This window comes from Ixodes scapularis, unplaced genomic scaffold (genome assembly GCF_016920785.2).
Source record: "Ixodes scapularis isolate PalLabHiFi unplaced genomic scaffold, ASM1692078v2 PGA_scaffold5__190_contigs__length_132052651, whole genome shotgun sequence".
NCBI lineage: Eukaryota > Metazoa > Arthropoda > Arachnida > Ixodida > Ixodidae > Ixodes > Ixodes scapularis.
The window spans coordinates 6928538-6955103 of NW_024609880.1; the positions used below are offsets into that span (position 1 = coordinate 6928538).

The following is a 26566-nucleotide window of genomic DNA, read 5'->3' on the forward strand; positions in this document are numbered from 1 at the left end:
GCAGGGAAATTAGGGAGTTTTCGTAGATCGTTTTTGCCGTCCCGCAAGGCCCTCCGCAACCCGCTACGATAGCGGGAACTCCACAGTCAAGGCTATCGGCGCGCAGGCGCAGTAGCGACTTCTTCGTTGCGGAACGCTTAGCGGAGGGGGCAGCGCGGTCTACGAAAACTCCCTAATTTTACGCTAAATTTAGCGGGGAATTTTTTTCGCTAGATCTAGCGGGGAAATTTTTCTGCTAGATTTAGCGGGGAAATTTTTCCGCAAGATTTAGCGGGGAAATTTACCCATAATGCACCGCGCGGCTACGCCAACGGCGACGGCGACGCCGACGCCGCTCAAGCTGGAAACGGGCGCCTAAGAGCTGCGCTCTAAAAGTGAAAGCCGTTAACGCCGAATTGGAGTGCAGCTCTTGAGGAGGAGGAGGGAAGGGTACTGAGGGGAGGGTAGACCTCTCCTTCTCCTCCTCCTCCCCTCATTCTTTAATATGCTCCGGGGGGTCACCTGACTTCGGGGGGGGAGGGGGGTCACGTTACCTCGGGGAGGGGGCCACGTGACCTCGGAGGTCACGTGACCTTGGGGGATCACGTGATCTAAGGGTGTCACGTGACCTTGGTGGTGACCTTGATGATCACGTGACCTTGGGAGGGGTCACGTGACCTCGGGGGGTCACGCGATCTTGGGGGGTCACATGACCTGGAAGAGTCACGTGACCTTGGGATTATCTTGCGGGGTCACGTGACCTTGGGGTGACCTTGGGGTGACCTTGGTTACCCCGACGGCGACGGCGACGCCGACGCCGCTCAAGCCGGGAACGGGCGCCTAAGAGCTGCGCTCTAAAAATGCAGTCGCCTTTAGCACCGGGCGCGCAGAGCGAGAAGAGCAAACACGTAAAAAAATGTAAAACACTTACTCTCGTATTTACTTATATACGAGCATTACTAAATTGCACTCATAATTAATTTTCATCCTGTCGCAGGCAAGGGGGAACATTGGCCGGATTGAACGCTGCGAACTTCACGTATCGAAAACCGGAATATATAACCAGCTTCTTGACCGAATCTGAAAAGAAGCACCATGAAAGAACGGAATGCCTCTCGGATATGGGATTTACCTCAGCTGCTCTGGATGACTCTTGCAAAGCTTGTCTTTCGGATTGCCGCCGGCGCACTGTGCGTCTACTCGCTCTTTCTTCGGAAAGGAGTGTGCACAACGGAAACAATCATGGCAGGAAAGACCGTCGTCGTGACTGGGGGCAGTTCAGGTAAGCTGCGTCGCATTATGCGCACGTCACTGTTTGCAACTGTGCGTAAATGGGTACGTAGTTTGGTTTTTGATGTTCGTCATTTTTTTTCACTTGTATCTCGTATTTTCCCAGATATACTTTCTACAATATGTGCGCTTGCACTTCGCTTTACTTTTATGGATCCTAGACCGCCTCGTGAATGACACGACATAAGGTACCCCGTTATGCTAGTTTCTCTGAAAAGGGCACTGACACCCCAAAGGTCGTATTTTTTTTCATTCTCTACAAAGATGCAAGTTGCAGTCATAGACATGCAAAAAAAACGCATCGCGAAAAAAAAGTTTCACGCGCGCGCCTTTTTATTTTTGGCGTTTGATTCTCCCGCCTCTCGCCTCCTCGCTTCTTTTGATTCGTGACGTCAAGAATCATGAAATTTAGAAGCTTTGTAGGCGACATTTTTATAACATTTAATAACGCCAATCGTAAAACATGTTTTTTAACGTAATTGCGAACGCACTACGGCCCTTCTTTTTGAAATACCAAAAATCGGGAGTTCGTTGTGATGCCGTCTCCTGGATTTGTATCCTCCAACGGAAAACAGGCGACACCGCTCAAAACCGGTCCGCCGGCGCTCGCTCCGCTCGCTCCTTTCCTCCTCGCTTTAGGTCGCCATGGCAACAGCAGGGAGTCGTGAAAGAAAGTGGGTTCTCAGGATCCGCAATATTTGACGTCAACGCACCGGCGCGGATCGCGCGGGAACTTCGAAGTCGACATTTCGAAATTGTTTTTTTACTTCACAAATACTGAATTCCCAAATTTCAAATTTCAAGGGTAATTTCCCGGCATCGTTTTCAATTATTTGGGATAATAAAAAAAAATATGATTTTGATGTGTCAGTGCCCCTTTAAGGGGTGTCCAAAGTGGACACTACAAAAATCGTCGGGCCACACGACTCCGGCCAGAATCGTCAAAAGTGAAGCGTTCGCTTCAATTTTCACGATTTTTGCAGAAGTAGTGTCGCCCGACGATTTTTGTGGTGTCCTGTTCGGACACCCCTTAAGACGCACAATAATGAATTTGCGTCAAAAGACGTAGGAAGCAAAAGAAACCCCTCCTAAAGACCGGCCAACGAAACCATTTTCCACAAGGTAAGAAAATACCCCTCGCACCCTCCTCTTTTCACCCACTCCCAAAAATCACGTGACGGCAAGGGCGTCTTTTGTGTCGGCTTTTTCTGTAGGGATAATCCTCAAAAAGCGCGAAATGAGCGGCTAGCTGCGAGCGCCACAACGACCTTGAGACGTCCAGGTGTCTTCCCTCGTTGACGCGGGCACGCTCAATCCGCGAGATTGAGGAAACCATGGCGACCGAACGCTTTTTCCCATGAGCTGCAGGTCCGAGGCCGCTCGGTCGGTGGAGAGAGGGGGGTCGTGGTGCATGCTGGGTTTGCTCCAGCAGCCGCTTTCTGGCATCGCGCGGCTGCTGGAACCATTCCCGTGTCTGCACAAGGATTGGCTTGCGCAATAAAGGGTTCAGGTCGTTGATAATACATTTATTTCCGAAACTTATAAATCAAGTGGCTTTCCCTAATCTCTTCATTACTGTTTGCAACACATCTCTCATAGGTTGTTCATCCCATTTTTGACTCTTTTGCGTATTTATTCGTCTTTACCTCTTCTTGATGACTGTGTGATAAGCAGGCTTGCGCGATCAACGCTGTCCCGGATTTATCCAAAATTGGAAAGATTGGCGTCAGGAGGAGTTGAAGAAGCAAACCGAAATTCTTGCTTCTAATGAAGACTGCACAATCGTAAGATAGGTCTTTGCTTCACTTGCCTCCACAACGCCCCATCGTTTCCACTATCGAGTCCCGCTTTAGAAAATCCCTAAAGCCCACGCCCTTTGTCCCAGTTTCGAAAAACGCTGTAGCCGAGAAACTGTTTGTTACCGTCAATTTCGGAAGACAGGGTAACGCCAAAGTAATGTGCTTTTTAATTCTAACGGTTATTTTGAGGTAACGTAGATGGGTAACGCGTTACTTTCTTTTACAAAATGCGGGTAACGTATTAAGTTAATTTTTTTTGATAACGCCTACAACACTGCCTGTGGGCGACGTGAAAACTGCAGCTTTACAGCGTTGCTATTCAGAAGGTGTTAAGTCGAGCAAGCCGTGAGGTGTATTCGGAAAAGCTTGTGAAGTAAGTTATCCGGTTTTTCTTGGCCTCCTGGTTGGAGCATTCTTGTGGACGTCACATCACCTGGTTTAAGGTTGGAGAGAGAGAGAGAGAGAAGTGTGGTGGAGGGCGAGACTTAGCCAAACACACCTCAGTCATTCGCGCGTTAGCCTTTAGCAACCTCCCAGTTTTGCTTACGCGATAAGCGTATTCAAATATGTTAGCCGGCTAAAGGCTAGCGAGGGAATAACTAAGGCGTGTTTTCTAGGCCTCTCTCCCTCCCCCCTCTCTCCTTTCCGTCCACCCGTAAACCAGGCGATGTGGCGTCCATGAAAACGGTCCGATCAGGAGGCCGAAAAAGGCCCGTTAACTCCACAAGCTTCTCCGAATACGCGGCCGGGAGAGCCTGAAAGATGAAAGGATAGATCAAGTAGGAGTAAATCTTGCGGATCAGAAGCAACTTTGAGAGGTAAATACGAATAAAAAGAAATGTGATAGATGTTGACGTAATAAATGTCTGTTAATAAGCTAATATTGCTGAACATATTAAGAAGAAATATAGTTTTTCGCAGTGTAATTCTAGCTGTACTTCTATCACTTTTTTTTAGTACTAGCAGTTCTTCTTGCGCATCCATAACATGTTTCAAGCGTAGCATAAACGCTGGTAATCCATGGAGATGGGGAAAAAAAAGGACAAAAAGGGGGACATTTAATCCGGTCAGCTGGAATGCGCCTTTGTATTTATTACAGTAATTCCTTACCTATCGTCTGATATATATATATATATATATATATATATATATATATATACATATATATATATATATATATATATTGTCACGGGTGGTGACCAAAAGAAAACAGGAAATAAACAGGGAGAAATAAACGTTTAATGTGGCGAACTTGTGCCGAAAAACAAAAGGGTACAAAGATAATAACAGAGCGTCGCGGGCGTCGAAGTCGGCGTAGCAGCACAGTCGAACGCTGGGGCGAAAACTGACTCCGGCTTGCCCGCGGAGCCGCTTTTGTACACACGTTGGCTTCTGGAGCATTCGACGTAGAAGGTTCGACGCATAGAACATTCTGACCTCGAATCAGCTAGACGGTTCTCGAATTCACCCGAACCTTACATTACAGTGTCAACAAAAATGCGCCTCCGCGGCCAGGAATCGAACCCTGGCTTTCAGCGTGGGAAGCAAGCGCGATAACCGTTCGGCCACGAGCGCGCTGCCTGCTTGGCCAGCTGCGCGCGCGACATTACTCCCCCCTTTAAAAAGTGCATCGTCCCGATGCAATCCGAAAACAAAACAAATCAAAATAACGGTAAACTAAAGAGTCATTTGGAACACATAAGGTCCACAGTCCTATCGAGCGTAGTACGGCTTCAGTCGCACGACGTGGACGACTTCCAGACGTGGAGGGCGGCGTGACGAAGTCCGCGTTCCGTCGGGCATCACTTCGTAGTTCAGATCCCCGAGTCGACGAAGCACTTTGTAGGGTCCAAAGTATCGTGTCAGCAATTTCTCACTGAGGCCGCGGCGACGGATGGGCGTCCATACCCACACCCTATCTCCGGGCTGGAAGTGGACGCCCCTGCGACGAAGGTTGTAGCGGCCGGCGTCGACGCGTTGCTGGTCTTCAATCATGAGTCGGGCGAGCTGGCGGACTTCTTCGGCGCGTTGAGCAACCGCCTGAGCGTCGTCGCTCTCATTGTCAGATGGCTCATGGGGCAGCATTGCGTCCAGCATGGTCGTTACCTTCCGACCATGTACCAGCTGGAAAGGGGTGAATCCAGTGGTCTCCTGAACCGCCGTATTGTAGGCGAACGTGACGTAGGGCAACACCTCGTCCCACGTCTTGTGCTCTACGTCGACGTACATAGAGATCATATCGGCGATTGTCTTGTTGAGTCGCTCGGTCAGCCCGTTGGTCTGCGGGTGGTATGCAGTGGTTCGACGATGGCCGGTGCCACTGGGACGAAGAATCTCTTGCGTCAGCTGGGCCATGAACGAAGATCCGCGATCTGTAATCAGAACTCGGGAGCGCCGTGCCGGAGGACGATGGACTCAATGAAAAACTTGGCGACTTCCACAGCAGTCCCTGAAGGAAGAGCTTTCGTTTCGGCGTACCGCGTGAGATAATCTGTGGCGACGATGATCCAGCGGTTCCCCGACGTCGAAGGTGGGAAAGGACCAAGTAGATCCATTCCGATCTGCTGGAATGGTGTAGTTGGAGGAGAGATGGGCTGCAGAAGTCCGGCCGGCCTCGTCGGCGGTTTCTTGCGTCGCTGGCACTCGTGGCATGATCGTGTGTATAGGTGGACGGTCTTGGGGAGCTTCGGCCAGTAATACTTTTCGTCGGCGTCGAAGTCGGCGTAGCAGCACAGTCGAACGCTGGGGCGAAAACTGACTCCGGCTTGCCCGCGGAGCCGCTTTTGTACACACGTTGGCTTCTGGAGCATTCGACGTAGAAGGTTCGACGCGTAGAACATTCTGACCTCGAATCAGCTAGACGGTTCTCGAATTCACCAGAACCTTACATTAAAGTGTCAACAAAAATGCGCCTCCGCGGCCAGGAATCGAACCCTGGCTTTCAGCGTGGGAAGCAAGCGCGATAACCGTTCGGCCACGAGCGCGCTGCCTGCTTGGCCAGCTGCGCGCGCGGCATTACTCCCCCCTTTAAAAAGTGCATCGTCCCGATGCAATCCGAAAACAAAACAAATCAAAATAACGGTAAACTAAAGAGTCATTTGGAACACATAAGGTCCACAGTCCTATCGAGCGTAGTACGGCTTCAGTCGCACGACGTGGACGACTTCCAGACGTGGAGGGCGGCGTGACGAAGTCCGCGTTCCGTCGGGCATCACTTCGTAGTTCAGATCCCCGAGTCGACGAAGCACTTTGTAGGGTCCAAAGTATCGTGTCAGCAATTTCTCACTGAGGCCGCGGCGACGGATGGGCGTCCATACCCACACCCTATCTCCGGGCTGGAAGTGGACGCCCCTGCGACGAAGGTTGTAGCGGCCGGCGTCGACGCGTTGCTGGTCTTCAATCATGAGTCGGGCGAGCTGGCGGACTTCTTCGGCGCGTTGAGCAACCGCCTGAGCGTCGTCGCTCTCATTGTCAGATGGCTCATGGGGAGCATTGCGTCCAGCATGGTCGTTACCTTCCGACCATGTACCAGCTGGAAAGGGGTGAATCCAGTGGTCTCCTGAACCGCCGTATTGTAGGCGAACGTGACGTAGGGCAACACCTCGTCCCACGTCTTGTGCTCTACGTCGACGTACATAGAGATCATATCGGCGATTGTCTTGTTGAGTCGCTCGGTCAGCCCGTTGGTCTGCGGGTGGTATGCAGTGGTTCGACGATGGCCGGTGCCACTGGGACGAAGAATCTCTTGCGTCAGCTGGGCCATGAACGAAGATCCGCGATCTGTAATCAGAACTCGGGAGCGCCGTGCCGGAGGACGATGGACTCAATGAAAAACTTGGCGACTTCCACAGCAGTCCCTGAAGGAAGAGCTTTCGTTTCGGCGTACCGCGTGAGATAATCTGTGGCGACGATGATCCAGCGGTTCCCCGACGTCGAAGGTGGGAAAGGACCAAGTAGGAAAGGACCAAGTAGATCCATTCCGATCTGCTGGAATGGTGTAGTTGGAGGAGAGATGGGCTGCAGAAAGTCCGGCCGTCCTCGTCGGCGGTTTCTTGCGTCGCTGGCACTCGTGGCATGATCGTGTGTATAGGTGGACGGTCTTGGGGAGCTTCGGCCAGTAATACTTTTCGTCGGCGTCGAAGTCGGCGTAGCAGCACAGTCGAACGCTGGGGCGAAAACTGACTCGGGCTTGCCCGCGGAGCCGCTTTTGTACACACGTTGGCTTCTGGAGCATTCGACGTAGAAGGTTCGACGCGTAGAACATTCTGACCTCGAATCAGCTAGACGGTTCTCGAATTCACCAGAACCTTACATTACAGTGTCAACAAAAATGCGCCTCCGCGGCCAGGAATCGAACCCTGGCTTTCAGCGTGGGAAGCATGCGCGATAACCGTTCGGCCACGAGCGCGCTGCCTGCTTGGCCAGCTGCGCGCGCGGCAATATATGTATTTTTCTTTTTAGTAAAAACAGCGTTGTTAAATGATCATGAAGCCATAGATTGTAATCTGCTGACAGTGAAAAAATAAAAGACTGACATTTCAAGGCAGTCCGTAATCAAAACAGTAGGAATTTGTTTTGTTACAGAGCAATCAATTGATCAATATATTATGTACGAGAAATCTTTTTATACCGCTTTTGTGTTTTTGACACATGTGCGTCGCAGCATTAACAACGGTACATTTTGTCAATCCTATGACTTTAAAATTATCGCTTCTTTCGTCAAACGCATTCGGAAAGTTAAAGCAACTTTCTCCACTGCGCCCTTCTTATTCCTGGCATTTTGGGATCATGATAGTTAAAAATCAGCATTTGTTCCTTTCTCTAAGTGTGATTCAAGAGATATATTTTTATGTTCAAGATAGGCAATATATACGTTGTTCCTTGTTCACAAGAAATAATACGTCTTTTTTTATTAGATCGTTTTATACAGTCCACGCCCTTTACATTCTGTGTACCTGACACGCTTTTGCAGTTCCTTCTTTTGAACGCCGAAAACTGCGGCAGCAATGTGATTGGAGTGAAGCTGTTGCTCGACATATAGAAGTTTTTTTTTCTTTTGAGTCACTTTGGGATGGCACTTACATGTTTGTTTTCATTGCATATATTTCCGTCCTAGAGAATGAGGGAAAAAGAATATAGTTCAAAGACACTAGGATATTTGCAAGTTAAGCAGACGCGTCTTATAGGACGTCACATTGATTGTCGTGTTTTGCCTCATGGATATTTTTTATTCAAACGATATCTTTCTTTATCAATGGCATGAAGTTCAGGTCGCTTAAATTTTGCCTTCAATCGCTAAAAAAAAAGATTAGCTAAATTTAAGTTTATATTGGTAACGCTGTTTTAGAGCATGCCCTTAGCGAAAAGAGGCAGTACTTGAAACGAACTTGAAATATATTGAATACGTATATCCATTTTGTATTCGTTCTGTATTATTTTGAGTGCACAAATGGCATTTTGAGGGGCAAGGAATTATATTTTCGGTATATCTAAATTGTTTTCTGATTAATATTTATGATATATTTTGAATACCTTTCGCACATATTTCGAATAGGGACAAAATAATACAGAATGAATACAAAATGAATATTCATATAGCTACACAGCTACACCCTACACATTTTTTGGGGGATTTTGTTAGTAAATATGTCCTTGCGGTATTTGAAGGCACTACTAAATACATCCCAAAAATAACCATTAGAAACGAACACAAACACCACGACGCACTGAACACCTGAATGACAGTCCCGTTGATAGAGCTTTGCCTACATATTGAAGGTAATCATCTGGCCAGTGACCAGCCCTCCACTTATTAAGGTTCCAAGTATTCGATATTCTCCTCGGTAGTCTGTCAAAGGGGAAACAGTGTTTTGAAGTTCGTGGACGATATCTCTTACTACAAGCATTAATACAGCAAATAATAATTCGGCGCAGTCGCTAAAACAATATCCATAAAAACCTTCTCTGCGTAGAACCACCCAGGATGAGGCGAGTGAAGCTAGTTTCTTCACTTTAACATAGTTATTTTGCTTTTCTTTACTAGTTGACTATTTAATATGGTCATTAACGTCACTATATTAAGTCATTGCTCACATCACGTACAATGGTGAGTATACGCATTCAGTGAACTAACATTACGCTAACACAATTACACGCCAAACATATCTGCTCACAACACTTGCTGAAGCTTTCCAGTATCAGCAAGTGTTGTGGTTGTAGTCCCCGAACCCTGTTTGGGATTGGTGCGCAAGAACCTCAGCAGGTGTGTTCTTGATAGAAAAAAAGGAAGCGATAACAAACTGCGCTGATTTAATAGTGCAATGCTGCGCAACTCAATTCACAAACTAATCAAATGCTGTGTTTAGGCGCTTCAGTGTACTACAAATCTGCTTGAAGTGAACTTCTGACAGGCGAGCTTTTCAATACTCCGGTAGTTTAAGTAAGACTACCAAAGTATTGCACTCAAAAGATACATAGAGAATAACTCAACAGTATACACGATTTCCAGGTATTTTAAGAGTATTCTGCACATAGTTTTCATCGCTGCATTTTTATTAGGGTTGGAGCATATTTTGTATGAAATAAATACACATTTTAAAAAATCTATGTGAAGGGTATTTTCGGCATACCATTTTAGTATTGACATATTTCAAAACGCATGAAGGGAACTTCAAATGTAGTTTAAATAAAGGTATTTTTAAAAGATTTTCACAAATATATTTTAGTACTAAGTAAAAAAAAGAAGTGCATATTTTCGGTCTATTTATTGTATACTTACAATTATGAACTGTAATTCAAATACACCCAAATCATAATGTGGTATATTTCAAACGTCTTAGTTTTCGCTAAGGGTGGTGACTGCTCGCTTCTAAACTATGTGCAGAATTTTAAGAATTTTTGGCGGGTCACTAACTTACTCATACGTAGAGATTAATTGGTTTCTCTGATACGCTTGGAACAATCATAGCATTTGTTCACGCAAGAAAACATGCAAAATTATTTATTGGTAGATTTAAAAATTATTAAAATTTTGCTTATGGGATGCAACCAACAGAAATTATTACATTATGCATCGCGCATCATTTTGTTCTACCTACGGTGCTTCTTCTAAAATGCAATACACATTTTGAAAAAAACGAAAAAATGAAAACCTGTCTTTAGAAAAGCACCGCTGTCTCGTAACCAGTCTTTAACACTTGAGTATAAAAAATCAATCCCGCAAAAATGTATTCCAAAACGTTAGTCAATTTCTTGTTATCTCTAAACAATATGTTTATGTATTTTGTGTTAAGGCAACCCAACTAAGAGAACAATAACCAGGTATGAGTGCGTCGTCTGCGGGGAACCGTAGTCGTAAACATCTTCGGCATCCATGTTTGCTTTTTTCAAACGCGAAATTCTCAAATATTTTTACCTTTTTTACTTTCCCACATTTCTGGGTGAGCCCACTGTTGGCAAGTACGAATACCCCCGAAATTCGTAAATAAGCTAAATGAATAATATCGAGACCATTTTTATTGTTGACTGATTCCTAGATCAGTGTATTGACCCGGGTAGCGCAGTTCTTTGGTTTTTTTTTTGTTGTGTTTTTTCTGGAAATTTATAGGATTTTTAAAGCCCACAAACACCAATGTAGAGCCGAACTTTACCTTCCTTGGCCAGAGTCTGGGTATCTGGCCGTACTTCGCGAAACACGTGTCAAAGTTAGGCTTCACTGCTGGTAGTTTGGCTGTCCTGCGGCATTTTTGGGGCATAAATCGCCAAACAAGTGCCAGAGTTAGACTTTGCTACCAGTTTTGGCTTCAATGCAGAGTTTTCGTTTATTCATGGCATCTATGGCTCAAGTCTGGCACTTTGGCAATCATCTGACAAGCCAGAGAAAAAACATAAAAACAACAACGAAGCGTACTCTGACAATAACTAATGCCTTAGAACAAAACCATGCTGGGCCCAAGCTAGCTTCCTATGATTGCCAAGCTCGTCCCAAGTTAGGTGTTTTTCTGGCGTGCTATCGGAAGAAGTATTGTTTCTTACACAGGAATGGGCAAAGCGACCGCCAAGGAACTGGCTCGACGGAAGGCCCGCGTCATCATCGCCTGTTGTGACCTCAAAGAAGCCGACCAGGCAGCGAGAGAGATTTTCGCCGAAACCAAGGTGGACGTGATCGTCAAGTACTTGGACCTCGCTTCCTTTGAGTCGGTGCGAAGCTTTGCCCAAGACGTCATCGCGACAGAGCCTAGGTTGGATGTGCTGATCAACAACGCGGGCATTATACTGGGTGAGTTGGGCAGCTATTACATAGAATAAACTACTTACAACTAGTAATCTTCTATCGTAGAAATCACGAGGGTACCATGTTACGCTTCAGTATTTGAGCCATACCCAACCGGCTCTATAGTCGGTTTCACCTCACGTCAGAGCGAGCGCCCTTAACTCGCCCAACGCAAACTTGGACTCGAAGGTTCGCGGAGCACGCCGATTGGACGCCGGTGACAAAGTGCCAAGTCACCGTCGGGATAGTCCAATCGGCGCGTTCCGTGAACTTCGGCCCAAACTTTCTGTTTCACGAATTGATATCCCCTACACTCAAAAATCTGGAGCGTATGATTTACTGCAAAGCACTTAGGTGTGCCCAATTGTTGCAATCTGAGGAGCGTGCTCGGCGAATGGCGATAATTAATTTTTTTTTTAAACTTTAATAAAGAAAAACGGTTGCGCTGTGGAACTGAGCATAGTGAAACGTCATGCCCAATGCCTCAACTCAGTTTTTTTTTCTTTACGTCTAAAGAATTTAGACGTAAAGATGAAAACTAATGATGAAAAGGGGGACATCGATTTTCATTCAATGAGTGCAAAAAACTCACAGGAGATTTACAGGAAAATATCGGTGGTGACTTAAGTTTCCCTGAAATTCTGTTTAACCGGTCGTTTGCAGGACCAAATCATCTACTCGAGCGGTGTGCGTCGCTGTGCAACACGTCGCTGTGCAAACGCAGTCCACCACACGAGGCATAAAAACGGCAGATCTAGGAAAACAATCCGGAGTCCATTGTTCAATTAAAACGATGTAATTTTGTTGAAAACGCCCGCAGCTTTTTACTCACGATATGCGTCGGAAATCTTCGACATTTTGAAACAGAACAAAGGAAGATTTACTTCTAAAATATGCTCGCTGCGTCCTCTTGGACCGGCTGGACCGGATCAGCTGACGACGACGGGACTGAACCCGTTAACCCTCAACCCCACAACAGCTAATTTTAGCTCCGTGTTGGTGTGGGTTTCTACCTCCGAGCACCGCAGCATGATCGTTTCAGCTCTTTGTCGCATCGCCGTGCTGCACCAAACAGAACGAGATCGCCGAAGTCAACGCAGCGCTGTCGTGAACGTTGGCTTGTGGTTGTGCACTCGTGGACCCTGTGACTACCTTCGCTTTCAAAGCACACACTACGATTACGAATGATACTTTCCGCCTTTCGGCAACATCACAGGGGCACTTCTCCGGTGACGTCTTCGCCACATGTGATCGCAAACCGCGGAGCTTCTGGTGTCCCTTCAACCTAAAACAATACCGGCGCCTTGTTAAACGTTCGTTGTTGCCATATTTTTTCCAACCAAACAAAAACAATGAAAACAAAACCGGCTGTAGCTTCCGGCGTGCATCGGCGTTTCGCCGTGGCCAGATTTCTTCTGTCAGCTCTAACTTATAGATGACCTACAGATGCAGCAACACTGGTATACACCGACACGCGGGCTTGACGTCACGGCACTGCGGCGGCGCTGCGATCGCGCCGGAGCCGAGGGGTGTGGGCAAAAGGGCGCACGTTTCGCGTGGGCGTCATAGTATTTCAGCATGCCGCGAAGCTGTGTTGCCGTTAATCTCACCGAAATGTACAAGAAAAGTAGCGGAGTGAGGTTCTACAAGTTCCCGGCAGACTCTGAAAGGCATAGAAGGTGGATAATATCCGTGGATCGAAAATTATGGACGCCTCGCGCGTTTGTGCGGCAAGCACTTTCTTGGAGGCAAGTGCGGCTTCTATTTCAATCTCCGTCCCGAGGCTCGCTTATGTACAGTGAAACCGTCCTCTGATGAGACCACCCGGATTTTGTTCCCACGGTGTTCGCGCACAAAGCACCGGTCAAGCGCTCCGTCGGAGGCTCGCTTCGCCCGGGCTACCCAGCAGAAGGGGATCGGCGACAGAACGGCAGTGTTGTAGGCGTTACCAAAAAAAAAGTAACAAAATACGTTACTCGTTACTTGCAAATTAAAGGTACGTGTTACTGAGCTACGTTGCCTAAAAATAAAAGGAACGCGTTACCGCTACCCATAAAAAGTAACGCACGTTACTTCTGCGTTATTTTTAAAATTATGACTTTAACACGTTTTACGGTTTTGACGATACAGGTATGCATAAGCTCATATATCAAAAAACCTTATGTTCATGCAGAAACAGAACATAATTACTTTATCCCTTTTTACGGTTTCACCTAAATACTGACGAGAAAAAACGCACAGAGAAACATGGCTTGACACCTAAAACACGGAAACACTTGAAGTGTAATTGTAGTAACGAGTAACGTAACTACGTTACTTGAAATAGTAACGTAAGTACGTTACGCGTTACTCTGTCGAAAAAGTAACGAGTAGGTTACTACGTTACTGAAAAAGTAACACGTTCCTGGTAACGCTGTTACTTGTAACGTGTTACCGCCAAGACTGCAGAACGGACAAAGCCTTACTGCTTGTCATGCCTTGTGGTCATGATAGTTGGAAAAATAGCATACCTTGACTTGAAGACGCTGTGTGTATTTAATCAATTAATAAATACACACACTTCCGCAGACCCACAGTCTGCTGATCCCGCGGCAGTGCGGAAACCGACTCGAAATAATCGTAGGCCTCGAGAGACTTGTACGCCCGCTCTGTGACGGCCGTGAACTGGCTTGGCGAAAAAACTAAATAAACGACGACGTGAGCCGTCGACTTCGATGGCAGCAACTTCACGTCGGAAGTCCAGCAGGCCTTGTTTAGGGCGTACGGATCCTCTTAGGCAACGCCGTCCACGCATAGTTTGTTTCGATACCGCCGCCGTTCAGGCTCGGGTAGCGAGCTCAAATAGTCGGGCATAGCATACGACATACGTTGCCAGGAAATACGACTCACAAATAAAGCTAGAAGCGTCCCTAAAACGTCAACAATGAGCGCACGCCACACAACGCAATGGCGAAAACACGGAGGGCCGGGTCGCTTTTGCCCACATAGCTACCGCGCATGCGCGGCCTTCCGGCCGTGTTGGTAAACAGAGCCGCTCCGCGTGTCGGTCTATAAACTTTTAATATGGCGGCCATCAGGGAACGCTGTAAATTCTTAGGAGGGTGAATGAAAAACGGCGGACCCCCTCCCCCCCCCCCCCCCCCCCCCCCGCACCACCACCTCCCCTGTTGTTACACCGCCGTTTCGCTTGTAGTTGAAGGGTTGAAGCCAAAACGAAACCAACTGCAATGTCACGTGTTCAAATCGAGGACACGTTTTTTATATCGATTTTAACTCTTTAGAACAAGTAGTTAGACTATAATTGTTACTTTTTGTGCGTAAAAATATATTATCAAAACCCCTGCAATAACCTCAAACATGGGCGACATGAGGGAAGCAGCATCTGCCGCATTGCCATCGACCAGAATCAATGGCAGCGCGCGACAAACGCGGGCTTCGCCCCGTCTCGTTACATGGCATAATTCCTTTTGGTTTATATCTGTCTCCGAGGAATGTTTTTTTCCGCTTCATCTGTCTCCACGGTCCTTTCTCGGTGTGTCCCCAAGCATTCCGGTGCTTCGATAGCCGGCAGTGCTGCGGTCGTCGTCGGGGGTGAGGCCTGTTTTCGAGGTCGGCTACACGGCTATGCGTGTATGACCGAACCAAAACACGTTTTTTTACAACCTGGCATAATTTTTGAACGAAATATTCATTACTCAACGTGTAAAGTTATGCTAATTTGTGTAAATAGCGTGTTTTTCAACCCCAATGCTTACCAAATACACGGGACTTGCTACCAGTGAAGCCCTAAAAGGCAACATAGCAGCACTGCCTGCAAATAGGTTATACTGCGATAGGTAGGCTCACGTAACAGAATATATCTCGCTTGAGCAATCATCACACCTCCCTGTATCATTTCGTTCGATCATCCTCTTCGTATTTTCAATAAACCAATCTTTCTCTCCTTGACGCCAAGCGCGGAGTGAGCGCCGCTCGGCGAAGCTTGTCGCCTGCTTGTAGTATATTTTCCCGATGGACTATTCAAGGGAGATGCGCATGTGAACAGCAAGTTATGGACAGTAAAACGGTAAAAATTAGTTAGAAATTACATGGTACCAATGTGGTATAATGTTAATCACTCTGAAAAAATCACAATTTAAATCGTGATATTATAAAACGTGTGTCGTTCAGAAAACCGGCAGTAACTGACCATATTCGTCTAAAATATAGTTGCAAATTTGATGAGCGGAAGAATGTGTTGCACTAGTAAACGTCTTCAAATGACGTATATTGATTAAAAAATAATGTTATTATCTCTAATATTATCATCATCACCATCATTATCATCACCGAAGTGTGCCAGCACAAAAAACAATCGTTCATTCCTGGAAAATAGACTAAAAAATGTGGGGTTCTATACATACTTAATAAGGCGCCATTTCGTGGTCATTTAGAAGCTTTAAGCTGCTGTCCAGGCAGAGACGCGATGCCCTTTAAGAAATGTTTTTTGCAGGGCATGGAAAGACCGCCCCACAGAGGGTGCAAGCGCATTGGGCTTCAGAGGGAGAATGTAGAAAAAGTGGACATATCTACCGATCTTTAAGTAGCCGGTATCGGCACCAATACCTAATGTGTAAATCATTATGGTACGCCGTTTTTATCGATAGAGCCTTTGTCAAACGTACAAGGTCGGCTTGCTGCAAACAGCGTCTTAGCTATAGGACTGGGTAAGAAAAAGCTAACCAAGTCTGGAATGGGCGAGTGCGTGAGACTCGACTTGAGACGCCACTTCCTTCGTGCGGAAGCTTCGACCGTGCTTTCTTTCACCCTTTCTTAGCTGAGTCACTGGACCAAGACAGCCGATCCTAAGCCCATGGCGCACGTAATCGGAGGAGGTTTGTTCTCGTACGATGACGAAGATTGAGATCAAAAGAATAAGTGAACGACAGGCATATAATAGTCGACGTCTTGTTAATCGTATCAACGCTGTCTTCATCATCCTATGGGAGCGAAGGCGCTCCAACCATGCGCGCCGTGGCCTCTGGACTGGGGGGGGGGGGGGGGGGGGGGGAACGGTGGCCGAGTGGGCTAAAGCGCACACCCAGCTCGACGCGCGTGGAGCGAAAGCTCGCGCGAGCCCCACCCCTGCCCGTTTCGATCTGGATGAGTATCGTACCGGCGTGCGGTCGTGTATCACTACTGCGTGGTGCACGTTAAAGACCCCAGGCTAGCGGTTGTACTGCACTGGCTAAATTGCTCATCTACAGCATGTGACTCGTCGCAACTTTAATGGCTGACCAACTACACGCTGTATAAACATCCCCATAACCCAATTTTTTTTCTGGACTTGCGGTAAACGGCTGTACTTATCCACATACCTCAAGCACTAATCTCAAGCACCTAGGTGACCTATTAAAAAAGATTTTTTACCGGAATTTCATTTCCAGTAGAAAATTGTTTTAATGGATTATGGGACTTTTTTCACTTCCGGTAACGCCGGAACTTACCGGAAGTCACCAGATTTGTCGCAATTCACCAGAACGTACCGTGTTTTGTTTTCTGTTTTTTTTGGACGTCAACCTAAGGCACTTAGGAAGAAGTCTCTGAACCGTGGGCGGTGTATCCTTACCAGATGCTGGACGATTCGGTAATAATTAAAACGGTTAGTCCATATAGACCTGAAAGTTTCATGTCTTCATTTCACACGTTCTATATACTACTGAAACAATTTGCACAGCTGTAGACAAAAGCAATCAGTCCAAAGAGGAACAACGAGTTCATTGTCGCAGAAAATATGTGTCACGGTACTCACAATACCGCTGGGTAAATTCTTGGATGTAGGGTAGTTCAACTAATAAAACCGAGCAGGTGCACCACACGGACGCACACACAAACTGTCAGTAGCACGTTTAGCGAAGACCACGAACGCGCCACAAATATCCGCTGTCGTTGAGAAATCATGGGTACAGTCATGGTGTCGTCCCTGATGCCGTCGCAGCAGGTGCACCACGTGGACACATACACACTGTCAGTAGCACGCTTAGCAAAAACCATGAACGCGCGGAACGAACATCCGCCGGCGTTGAGTAATCATGGGCACAGTCATGGCCCTACTGAAAAAAAACATTTGAAATTCAAACTGGTGGCAAACTGCTCGACCCGTTTGAATCAAACGGGTAGCAAACTTGTCGATCCGTTCGGATCAAACGTGATTATGGGATACGGGTACCCGTTTGATACGGTACCCATTTGGTACGGGCGACCGTTCAAAATGGCACGTGAACACACATTTGAACGCGCCAATCGGATAGGCAAATTATTCGCTAATCTTAAATGGTGAATTATGCATAGGGCTCCGTGTTTTCGGATAAATCCTAAGAACTCCGAAAAACACCCGCCGGTAAAATGTTTTGTCAATTCGGATTTATCCGATAAACACCGAATTGTCATGTGTCCATGCCACCCAAAAAAAAAGCAAAAAAAAAAAATATTTTTTTTTAATTTGAGCAGCGCGGGATTAATGATCCTGGGAAAATGACACCATAATTATCTTTCAAGCCTCGGACCATTGTCAAAAGGGGGTCTTACGGCTTGTCTCGTCAAGGTTGGTTCACGGAAACAGGTCATTGTACCATTCGTGTCACGACAAAAGCCACTCTTTTGGTTTCCAGTTTGGGCCATGGGATTTGGGATTTAGAGAAAGGAGAAAATATGTTTCTGTAACAGTGAAAGCTATGAACCATAAAGATTCTATAAAATAGGAAAGACGGGCAGTTGAAACTTCTCTATTACATCCTTAACCACTCCACCTCGCGCGGCCGCGGGATAGATTGATGGAATGACTACCAGCTTCATTGCGACTACCTCAGGCTGTTTATTGATTTTAGGGTATGGACGTTTATCGAAGCCACACTTGTGTGCGACTTTCGTTGTGGGACAAACTAGTATTTTCAATGACACTCACGCCAAATTCAATTGAAGAAATCTGAATTGATACAAGCGCGTTTTATTTTTTTATCTGGTATACGTTTGCATCCGGTTATTATTTATTATTTTTAATAAGAAACACTGCAAAATTAATCTCCGAATTTCAGAGAATTGGGGTTTTACAAAAAATAAACTCCAATAAACACCGAATTTTCACTAAAAAATAAACTCCGAAAAACACCCTCCGAATTTCACAAAAAGTAAACTCCAAAAACTCGGAACCCTAATTATGCAGCATCTATTCTCGAGGCAGTCGGGAGAATAATTTCCCCAAAAGTCTGCCATTATAGTCTAGAATTACCTCGGTTCTTGTTTGCTTTGCAATCTTCTCATTTTTATAAAAGCTTAGAGAGTCTCTTCACATTTCACAGATCGCTTGTACGTTTGTACTTCTCTACAAAACAGGTTGTAATAAACTTGTAGGAGAATGGAAAACAATCTTTTTTGTCTGTTTTCCTGCCCATTTGCAAGCACCTGCGGGAGGACAATTTTTCTGCGTGTTTTCTCCCTGTTATAAATCGGCTTATTAGTTTCGGGACGTCTTAAATAAGCTTAAGGTATCTAGAGGGTGGTTTTAAAAAGCGCAAAGGACTAAGAAGAGAAGGAGGGGACAGGACAGAGCGCTCCTGTCCTGTCCCCTCCTTCTCTTCTTAGTCCTTTGCGCTTTTTTAAAACCACCGTCTAGATGTTCAACCAACTAGCCCCCCAATTAATTCCGATGAAGTTTAAGGTAACCAACAGAGGCCTCGTACCAATTTTGTGAACTCGCCGTCGCCTAAGAGTCGAGATTTCAACTTCCATAGTTCCCAGGAAAACTTTGGCCGCCTATGCGTTCTTCCCAAAACAAAAGAAACTAAGCAGTGGTCACTGACCGATACCGGAACTACTTGATGTTCATTGCAAACTGACACTTGTTCTAATGATATGCAAACTCTGTCTAACGGAGCGTGGCTGATTCCTTGGAAATGAGAGTACTGAACAGTTCCCACGTGACTGATGCATTCCGCCACGTCATAAAGACCTGCCTCGCTGACGGTGTCGTTCAATATCAACGTGCCAGCATCTCTGTACGGGTCACTCCGGTCTTATCTTTTGCTGAACAGACACAATTGAAATCTCCTAGCGAAATAACATTACGTTCGCACATACAGTAACCATGGACCAATTCAAAGCAGATTTCGCCGTCCACTGCAGGATTCGGCGCAAAACAGACAAATAACACGCCAGTGTGTCGGATAGTATTTAAAATCACAAATCACAAGCTTACCCGTTAGAAATGTGACAACAGACACTACAGTTATACCGATCGAATCCTTTAAGAGAACAAACAGCAACCTCCGGAAGTTCCTACTGCACGACATACACAAGCGTTGTACCGCGATGTAAAGGGTCGTAACATGCTCTAAGTGCGCTCGTCGCTCTCCACCTTTGTCTTTTGTATTGCTACTATGTCTAGCTCTTGGTCAATAAACAGGCGATTCAGCTGATACTGCATACGCCTATCACTTAGACCTCGAACATTCAACGTAACTACACGCAATGACTTTTCAAGGACTGGTGTGGTCATTTGCGTGTACGCACAAAGAGCATATCACGCCTCAATGGCAAACTGTTACTTATTTATTTATTCACAATACCTTACAGGCTCTTTTCCAGAGCATTGAGTAAGGGGGGTATTATGCACATAAATTCAGAAGAGAAAATAGAACAAACGCACATACAGTCTCACACAAAGTTGTCATGTAGGCACAGGATACAATAAAAACCCAGCTAAGTACAAATTTAGAAAAATAAAAACAATAACAAAAAACACTGGACTAATATAAAAAGTTGTCAAGTTACACAGAAACAGAATTTATCGGAAGCGCATTGGTTAGAAAGTAAGATTCAAGTCTAGCACGGAACAGTGTAGTCTCGGCAATGGTGACTATGGATTCGGGAAGGTCGTTCCATGCGCGGATGCCACGTGGTACAACTGAGTTAATAAACGCGTTGGTTGACCCAATGAGGTGTTGAAAACTCTTACTGTTAGTGGTTCGATGAGATGATCTATTAGGAGGTTTAAGGAAAGTAACGCTTGAAAAACGATTGCTATAATAGAACTTGTGAATTAGGCACAGAGTGAAAATGGTTCGACGCACTTCGAGCAATGGCAGGGCACATTGATCTTTTAGGAGAGAGACACTCATGCTATATGAATAGGAAGATGTTATAAAGCGTGCTGCTCGAGTCTGGACTTTTTCAATGTGCGTGGTTAGGTATTTCTGATGAGGGCTCCAAATCGCGGCAGCATATTCGAGTTTAGGACGGACATATGTTTCGTAAGCGAGTTTGCGGAGATGGTTAGGAGCCGATTTTAAGTTACGTTTAATATAACCGAGCGTTCTAGATGCGTCAGCGGTCATAGAGTTAATATGGGTGACCCATGAAAGGTTAGATGTAAAATGGACACCAAGATACTTGTAGGATGAGCATACGCTAAGGGACGAAGTGCCTAATGTGTATGAAAACTGTGAAAGAAATCGTTTGCGAGTAAAGTTCATTACTTGGCATTTGGATTTATTTAGTGTCATGAGCCATTCTTCGCACCAGTTGTTAACGCGATCAAGATCATGCTGGAGTAGTACGTGGTCATCCGGAGTGTATATTTTTCTGTACAAGCCACAGTCATCCGCAAACAAACGCACATTAGAAAACAATGCATCTGGGAGGTCGTTTACGTAGATAAGAAATAGCAAAGGACCCAAGACGCTGCCTTGCGGAACGCCAGAGGTTACATTAGTAACGTCAGACTGAAAATCACCACAGACAGTATACTGAGAGCGAAACGACAGAAAGTTGCGAATCCATGAGAGGGTTAAAGAATCAAGATTTAGTGACGAAAGCTTCGACAAAAGGCGGCAGTGGGGAACGCGGTCGAATGCTTTAGAAAAGTCCAGAAATATTGCATCGGTTTGAGAGTTAGAGTTCATGTTAAGATGTAGGTCATGGGTGAATTCAAGCAGTTGTGCTTCGCAGGAAAAGCCTTTGCGAAAACCATACTGATGCTTATAAAAAAAACTGTTAGACTCAAGATGCGATGCAACATGTGAAAAAATTATATGTTCAAGTACTTTGCACACAACACTAGTTAAAGAGATGGGGCGGTAGTTCTCTGCGAGGTGGCGATCTCCGTTTTTGAAAACAGGAACGACCTTCCCTATCTTCCAGTCGTCTGGAAGTATACCGGTGGACAATGATTGTTGAAATAGTAGACCGCAAATTTCACTGGACACGCGTTTTGTATTTTTCAGAAGCTTAGAGTTAATGTTATCTGTGCCAGCCGACGTAGTAATTTTTAGGTTATTTATAATATTTTCAATTCCCGAAGGTGATACGGAAATAGGACTCATGAATTGATAGCTAACGTCATTAATAACGGGCACTGTTGACGTATCCTCCTGCGTAAATATAGATGCAAAATGGTTATTCATAACAACAGGACATTCAACATCAGAAATGGTGTCACCTTCACGGTTAGCCAAGGATATTTTATTTGTGGTTTCATTTGGTGCGATAAGCTTCCAGAATTTTTTAGGGTTGTGTTTGAGGACGGATGGTAGGTCACAGTTATAAAATTTTCCTTTAAATTCTCGTAGGCGATTAACATAAAGTTTAGCACATGTGTCGTAATTGGACCAAGCATGATCTGTGTTGACATACCTGGCAGCTCGAAATAACCGTTTCTTCTTGTTCCGCAAGGATTTCAATATTTTGTTAAACCAAGGTTTGTTGCTATCGGAAAGTATATTAAAGCGTGGCACATAACGGTCAACACATTCAATCATTTTGTTTTTATATAGCAACCAATTTTCATTTACTGTGCGGCTCCAGAAATCAACAGAAAAGCTGTTTAAAAATACATAAAGTTCGTCATTCATTTGAAAATAATCAGCTTTATTGTAATCAAGTATAATCTTTGAAGTTGTTGAGTGTTGCGGTGAACATATATCTAGTGTTATGTGTATTAGTTTGTGGTCACTTAGGCCATTTATGTACTTGATTGAGTTTATCACGCTTGGATGAGTCACAAGAAAGAGATCAAGAATATTGTTCAAGCGTGTCGGTTGGTCAATTACTTGCTCAAAGTCAAAGTCGAGAGATAAATCAACGAATGCCTGTTCCTCCTGACATGATGATGAAAGCGTCGTCCAGTCAATATTTGGAAAATTAAAGTCACCGAATAGCAGCACATTAGAATCTCGAAACCTGTTTTTGATAACGGAAAGAACACTTCTTAACTCAGTACAGAAACTTTTATCATAATCTGGGGGCCTGTAACATACACCAACAACATATTTGCCGGTAGACAAAGATATGCAGACCCAAAGTATCTCTAGATTGCTACTTAGGTTAATAACACACGAGGGCACATGGTTTTTTATCGCTATCATGACACCACCGCCTCGTTTGTTTAGGCGATCCTGACGATATATTTGAAAGTCATTACTCTCCGGGAAAATTTCGCAATTCAGGTTATCAGGCTTTAGCCACGTTTCTGTCAGCACAACTATGTCCGAGTCGCTATCTTCGAGAAATTCACTCAATTCATCGCGCTTAGAAAGAATGCTACGAATGTTGGTAAACGATAAGGAAAGGGGTGGTTTATATTTTTTGCACGCGTTCACGGAGGGCGAAAAAACGACGCGGGCGTGACTGCGTAATCTCCCGTGTTGCTATCTTACTTCCGTGATGCAGTTAGTGTCATGGTTGTACTCGTACGTTCTGTTGTCGAGTTTAAGCTTATCGAAACGTAGGTTAAAAGGAACATTTTTTTCTTTTGCAAATGCGAGTAGCCTAGCTCTTGCTATTCGTACAGCGAGGGAAAAGTCTTCTCTTACTGCAAAGGGGGTGTTTTTTAGTTTAAACCCAGAAGATAGTATTTGCTCTTTATCTTTAAAACGAAGAAACTTGACAATTATGGGTCGGTTTTTTCCAGCAGCAAACTTTCCTAGGCGGTGAGCTCGTTCAATATTATCGGCTGCGATGGTAATCCCGAGGTTCTCCGCGCAAAAGCTCACGATTTTTTGTTCACATGTACTCCATCTTTCATTGGAGTCGTCAGAAAAACCAAAGAACAATAAATTGCATCGCCTTAGTCTGTGTTCTGCGTCGTCACATCGGGTCACAATATCACTGAGCTTTTCATGAACTAGAGAAAAGGACTCACTTGAAGCCCCTTCGTTTTGAACGTCAGATGCGTTACCAGTTTTTGTTTCCAGCGCCACTACCCTTGAATACAGCTCCTGCATTCTTTCGTCCGTCGTCTTTTTCTTCTCTTTGAGTTCTTTCATTTCTGAGAGCATACTACTTTGACCTTGTTCTATTCTTTGAACTGTGGCAAGTACCGTTGTCAAGATAACGTCAGTGCTCAGAGTGGAGACTACGGGCAGGTCATCCGGCCCAGGATTGGCCTCCACGTCGCCGCACATAAGCAACATAATACCCCTCAGTCCAGCGGGCAACAAGCCTTCACACCAAAAACGAACGCGCCGGGAAGGTCCAAGCCAGTGGTCGGGGACGGCGGCTGCCTTGAGACAAGGACGATGACCACCTTGGAGACCCCCCCGCGACTATTTTTGTTCTTGAGATCATCCCCCTCTTGTTCCGAGCTCTGCCGAGGCTGCTTCACCTGGTCCAGCCACAGCCGCAGCTGCCCCTTCGTGTTTTCGCTTAATCATCGCCGGATTGAAGTCCATGACTTTGCCGTGTTTTTCGCTTTCGGAGGTTTTAGTTGTATTAGATCCAGGCACAGTCCTGTCTTCGCTACTTTGCGTCGTCGAAGAAGTCTGGTCAGCCTCCGACTTTCCTTGCCGTTCTTCATCCTTGGTATTCGGTGACTCAGTAGGTGCTGGAGTGTTGCTACCGTGTGCACCTTCACTGTTCGCACCCCCGGCCACGCTTGCAGCTTCCTCGGCCTCGACCTCGTCCATCAGTTCCTCGTTCACGCCGCCACCATCGTTGTGCACTGCCGCAGCCCGGGCATACCTGCGGATGCAGTCCGTGCTTTCGCACCCGAAACCACGACACTCGGAGCACCAAGGCGCCCTACACCCACGCCGTATGTGCCCAATGCGTCGGCAACGTAGGCAAACGGGCGCACGCCCCGGAACCACTACCAGGGCCCATTTGCTCGAAGCACTAACCGCGGCTAACGTTAGCCGCAGTACCTAGGAGAGTGATTTTTAGATCACGTGACTGAGCTCGGTAGGGATGCGGGGAAACATGGCGGTGCCCCAGTGAGTGAGCGCCGCTCGCTTTGGAACTAATATGTCGTTGTGGTTGCAATATCGGGCGCGTTAGTCAGCAATGAATGGCGCAGGAGGCTTTCGCTTTGCCTTACCTCACTTAAACCGCAAAGCATGGGCAATGACATCGCCGCATTTTTTAGATAGTGTTCCGATCCTGGGCACTCCTAAGCCTAAATGAACGCGATAATTATCGGCATAGCAACGTCTTTGGAAAGCGGATTGTTGATAGCACACAAAAGCAGACGGCGTCCCAACTGACCTTTTTTCTAAATTATCCAAGCACCGAGGTGCATGCTACTACGACTGTAGTGGCACGCGTCGCACGTGCTGGCGTCTGCAGTAGCATAGCCTCAGTAGTAACCGTTCTAAAGCAAAAAGTATAAAACAAATTTTGCCTTGGACGCGTGTTCGTTAAAGCCTTATTATGATTTTTTACTTCAAATCTTTTATAAGAGGAAGGCCAGCGCGCGTGAACCGTGGAAATACACTTCCAGCGTTCTCCTCGCGATGCTTGGATAATTTAGAAAAAAAGTCTGTCGGGACGCTGTCTGCTTTTGTGTGCTATCAACAATCCGCTTTCCAAATTTGCCATGCCAACAATTATTGCGTTCATTTAGGCTTAGGAATGCCCAGAATCAAAACACTATCTAAAAAAAGCGGCGATGTCATTACCCATGCTTTGCGGTTTAAGTGAGGTAAGGCAAAGCGAAAGTCTCCTGCATTATTCGTTTCTGACTAACGCGCCCGATATTGCAGCTACAACGACATATTAGTTCCAAAGCGACCGGCGCTCACTCACTGGGGCACCGCCATGTTTCCCCGCATCACTACCGAGCCAGTCACGTGATCTCAAAATCCCTCTCCTAGGTACTGCGGCTAACATTAGCCGCGGTTAGCGCTTCGAGCAAACGGGCCCAGGACCGTGCCTCCGTAGAATCGGAGCTGGTGCGGCAGGCTCTCCAGTGTTAGGCCCTAGCGGAGAGTTAGGACGACTGACAGCATTGTAGACTCGACGCCCACGAGTTCGTCCACCTTCCACATCTCACGAACGGCGCTCTTTACCTCGCCGTACGGTTCAAGAGCCCGGCGAACAGTGTCGACGGGCACGTCATGGTCACCTAATGCAGCTTCGCCCTGACCTCTCTCCGATATGGGTCAATCGCTAGGCAGCGACGCCCCTTCACCTGGATTTCACCGGCTTGCAGCAGCTTCTCCTTGGCCTCTGGTGTTTTCAACTTGAGGAGCCACACGTGACCCATCTGATAGGCTCCGAGACCCGCCAACTCCGACAATACTCCAGCCTGTTGTAACGGTCGTACGAAATCTTCGGCCCGGTATGGGCGTCCGCCGGTGTCGCAGTGCAACACCCACGCTGTTCTTCACCATTTCTCCTGTTGGCAAATGTGGCAGGATGGTCCGGTATTCTTCAGTCATAGTTCCCTTAGTACCGGCCGAAGCCTCAACAGTTCCCCGGCCTGGCCGGTGAGTTTTCCTTGGAGAACACTGAAAAGCGTCCGCTTGGAACGGTGTCTTCTTCTCTCGCCCACTATGCTGGCCACCGCTGAGAAAAATCGTTGTTACCATTCGTTTTATAGGCGTTTCGCGTAGTGCGTATAGCCCTTTCCTGCCGAGCTGCATGACGAAGTACGTGTATCTTTAGTCTTCTAGAAATCCAAAAACCTATACGACGCGACGAGCGACCGGGAAAAATCGCCGCTCGCCGCTGACTCTCGTCGCTCGCTTAATCGCTTTTATGCGATTCAGCCTTTACGCAAAGCAACGCCCAGGAATAAAAAGATCCTGCGGTTGTTACCAGTGTTGCCATCTTTTTTTTTTTTGCGCGCGCCGCTAAATTGAGACCAGGAAGTCACTAAACAGTCGCTAGATTCGCCGGGAAGTCGCTAAAATATTCGCTGAATTCCAAAAGCTTATTAAACCCTTTTAAAGTAAGAGAACCTCAAATAATCATA

At 46.2% G+C, this 26566-nt stretch overlaps 1 protein-coding gene across 1 annotated transcript in view; it reads left to right on the forward strand.

The window, feature by feature from the left end:
- The first annotated feature begins 1074 nt into the window (after nucleotides 1-1074).
- LOC121838036 (retinol dehydrogenase 12-like) overlaps nucleotides 1075-26566 on the forward strand; it is a 95380-nt gene continuing 69888 nt past the window's right edge. The window contains exons 1-2 of the mRNA XM_042294009.1: nucleotides 1075-1261; nucleotides 11107-11346. Of these exons, the coding sequence (XP_042149943.1) occupies nucleotides 1075-1261; nucleotides 11107-11346 (427 nt within the window). The remainder of the gene's footprint in view (nucleotides 1262-11106; nucleotides 11347-26566) is intronic.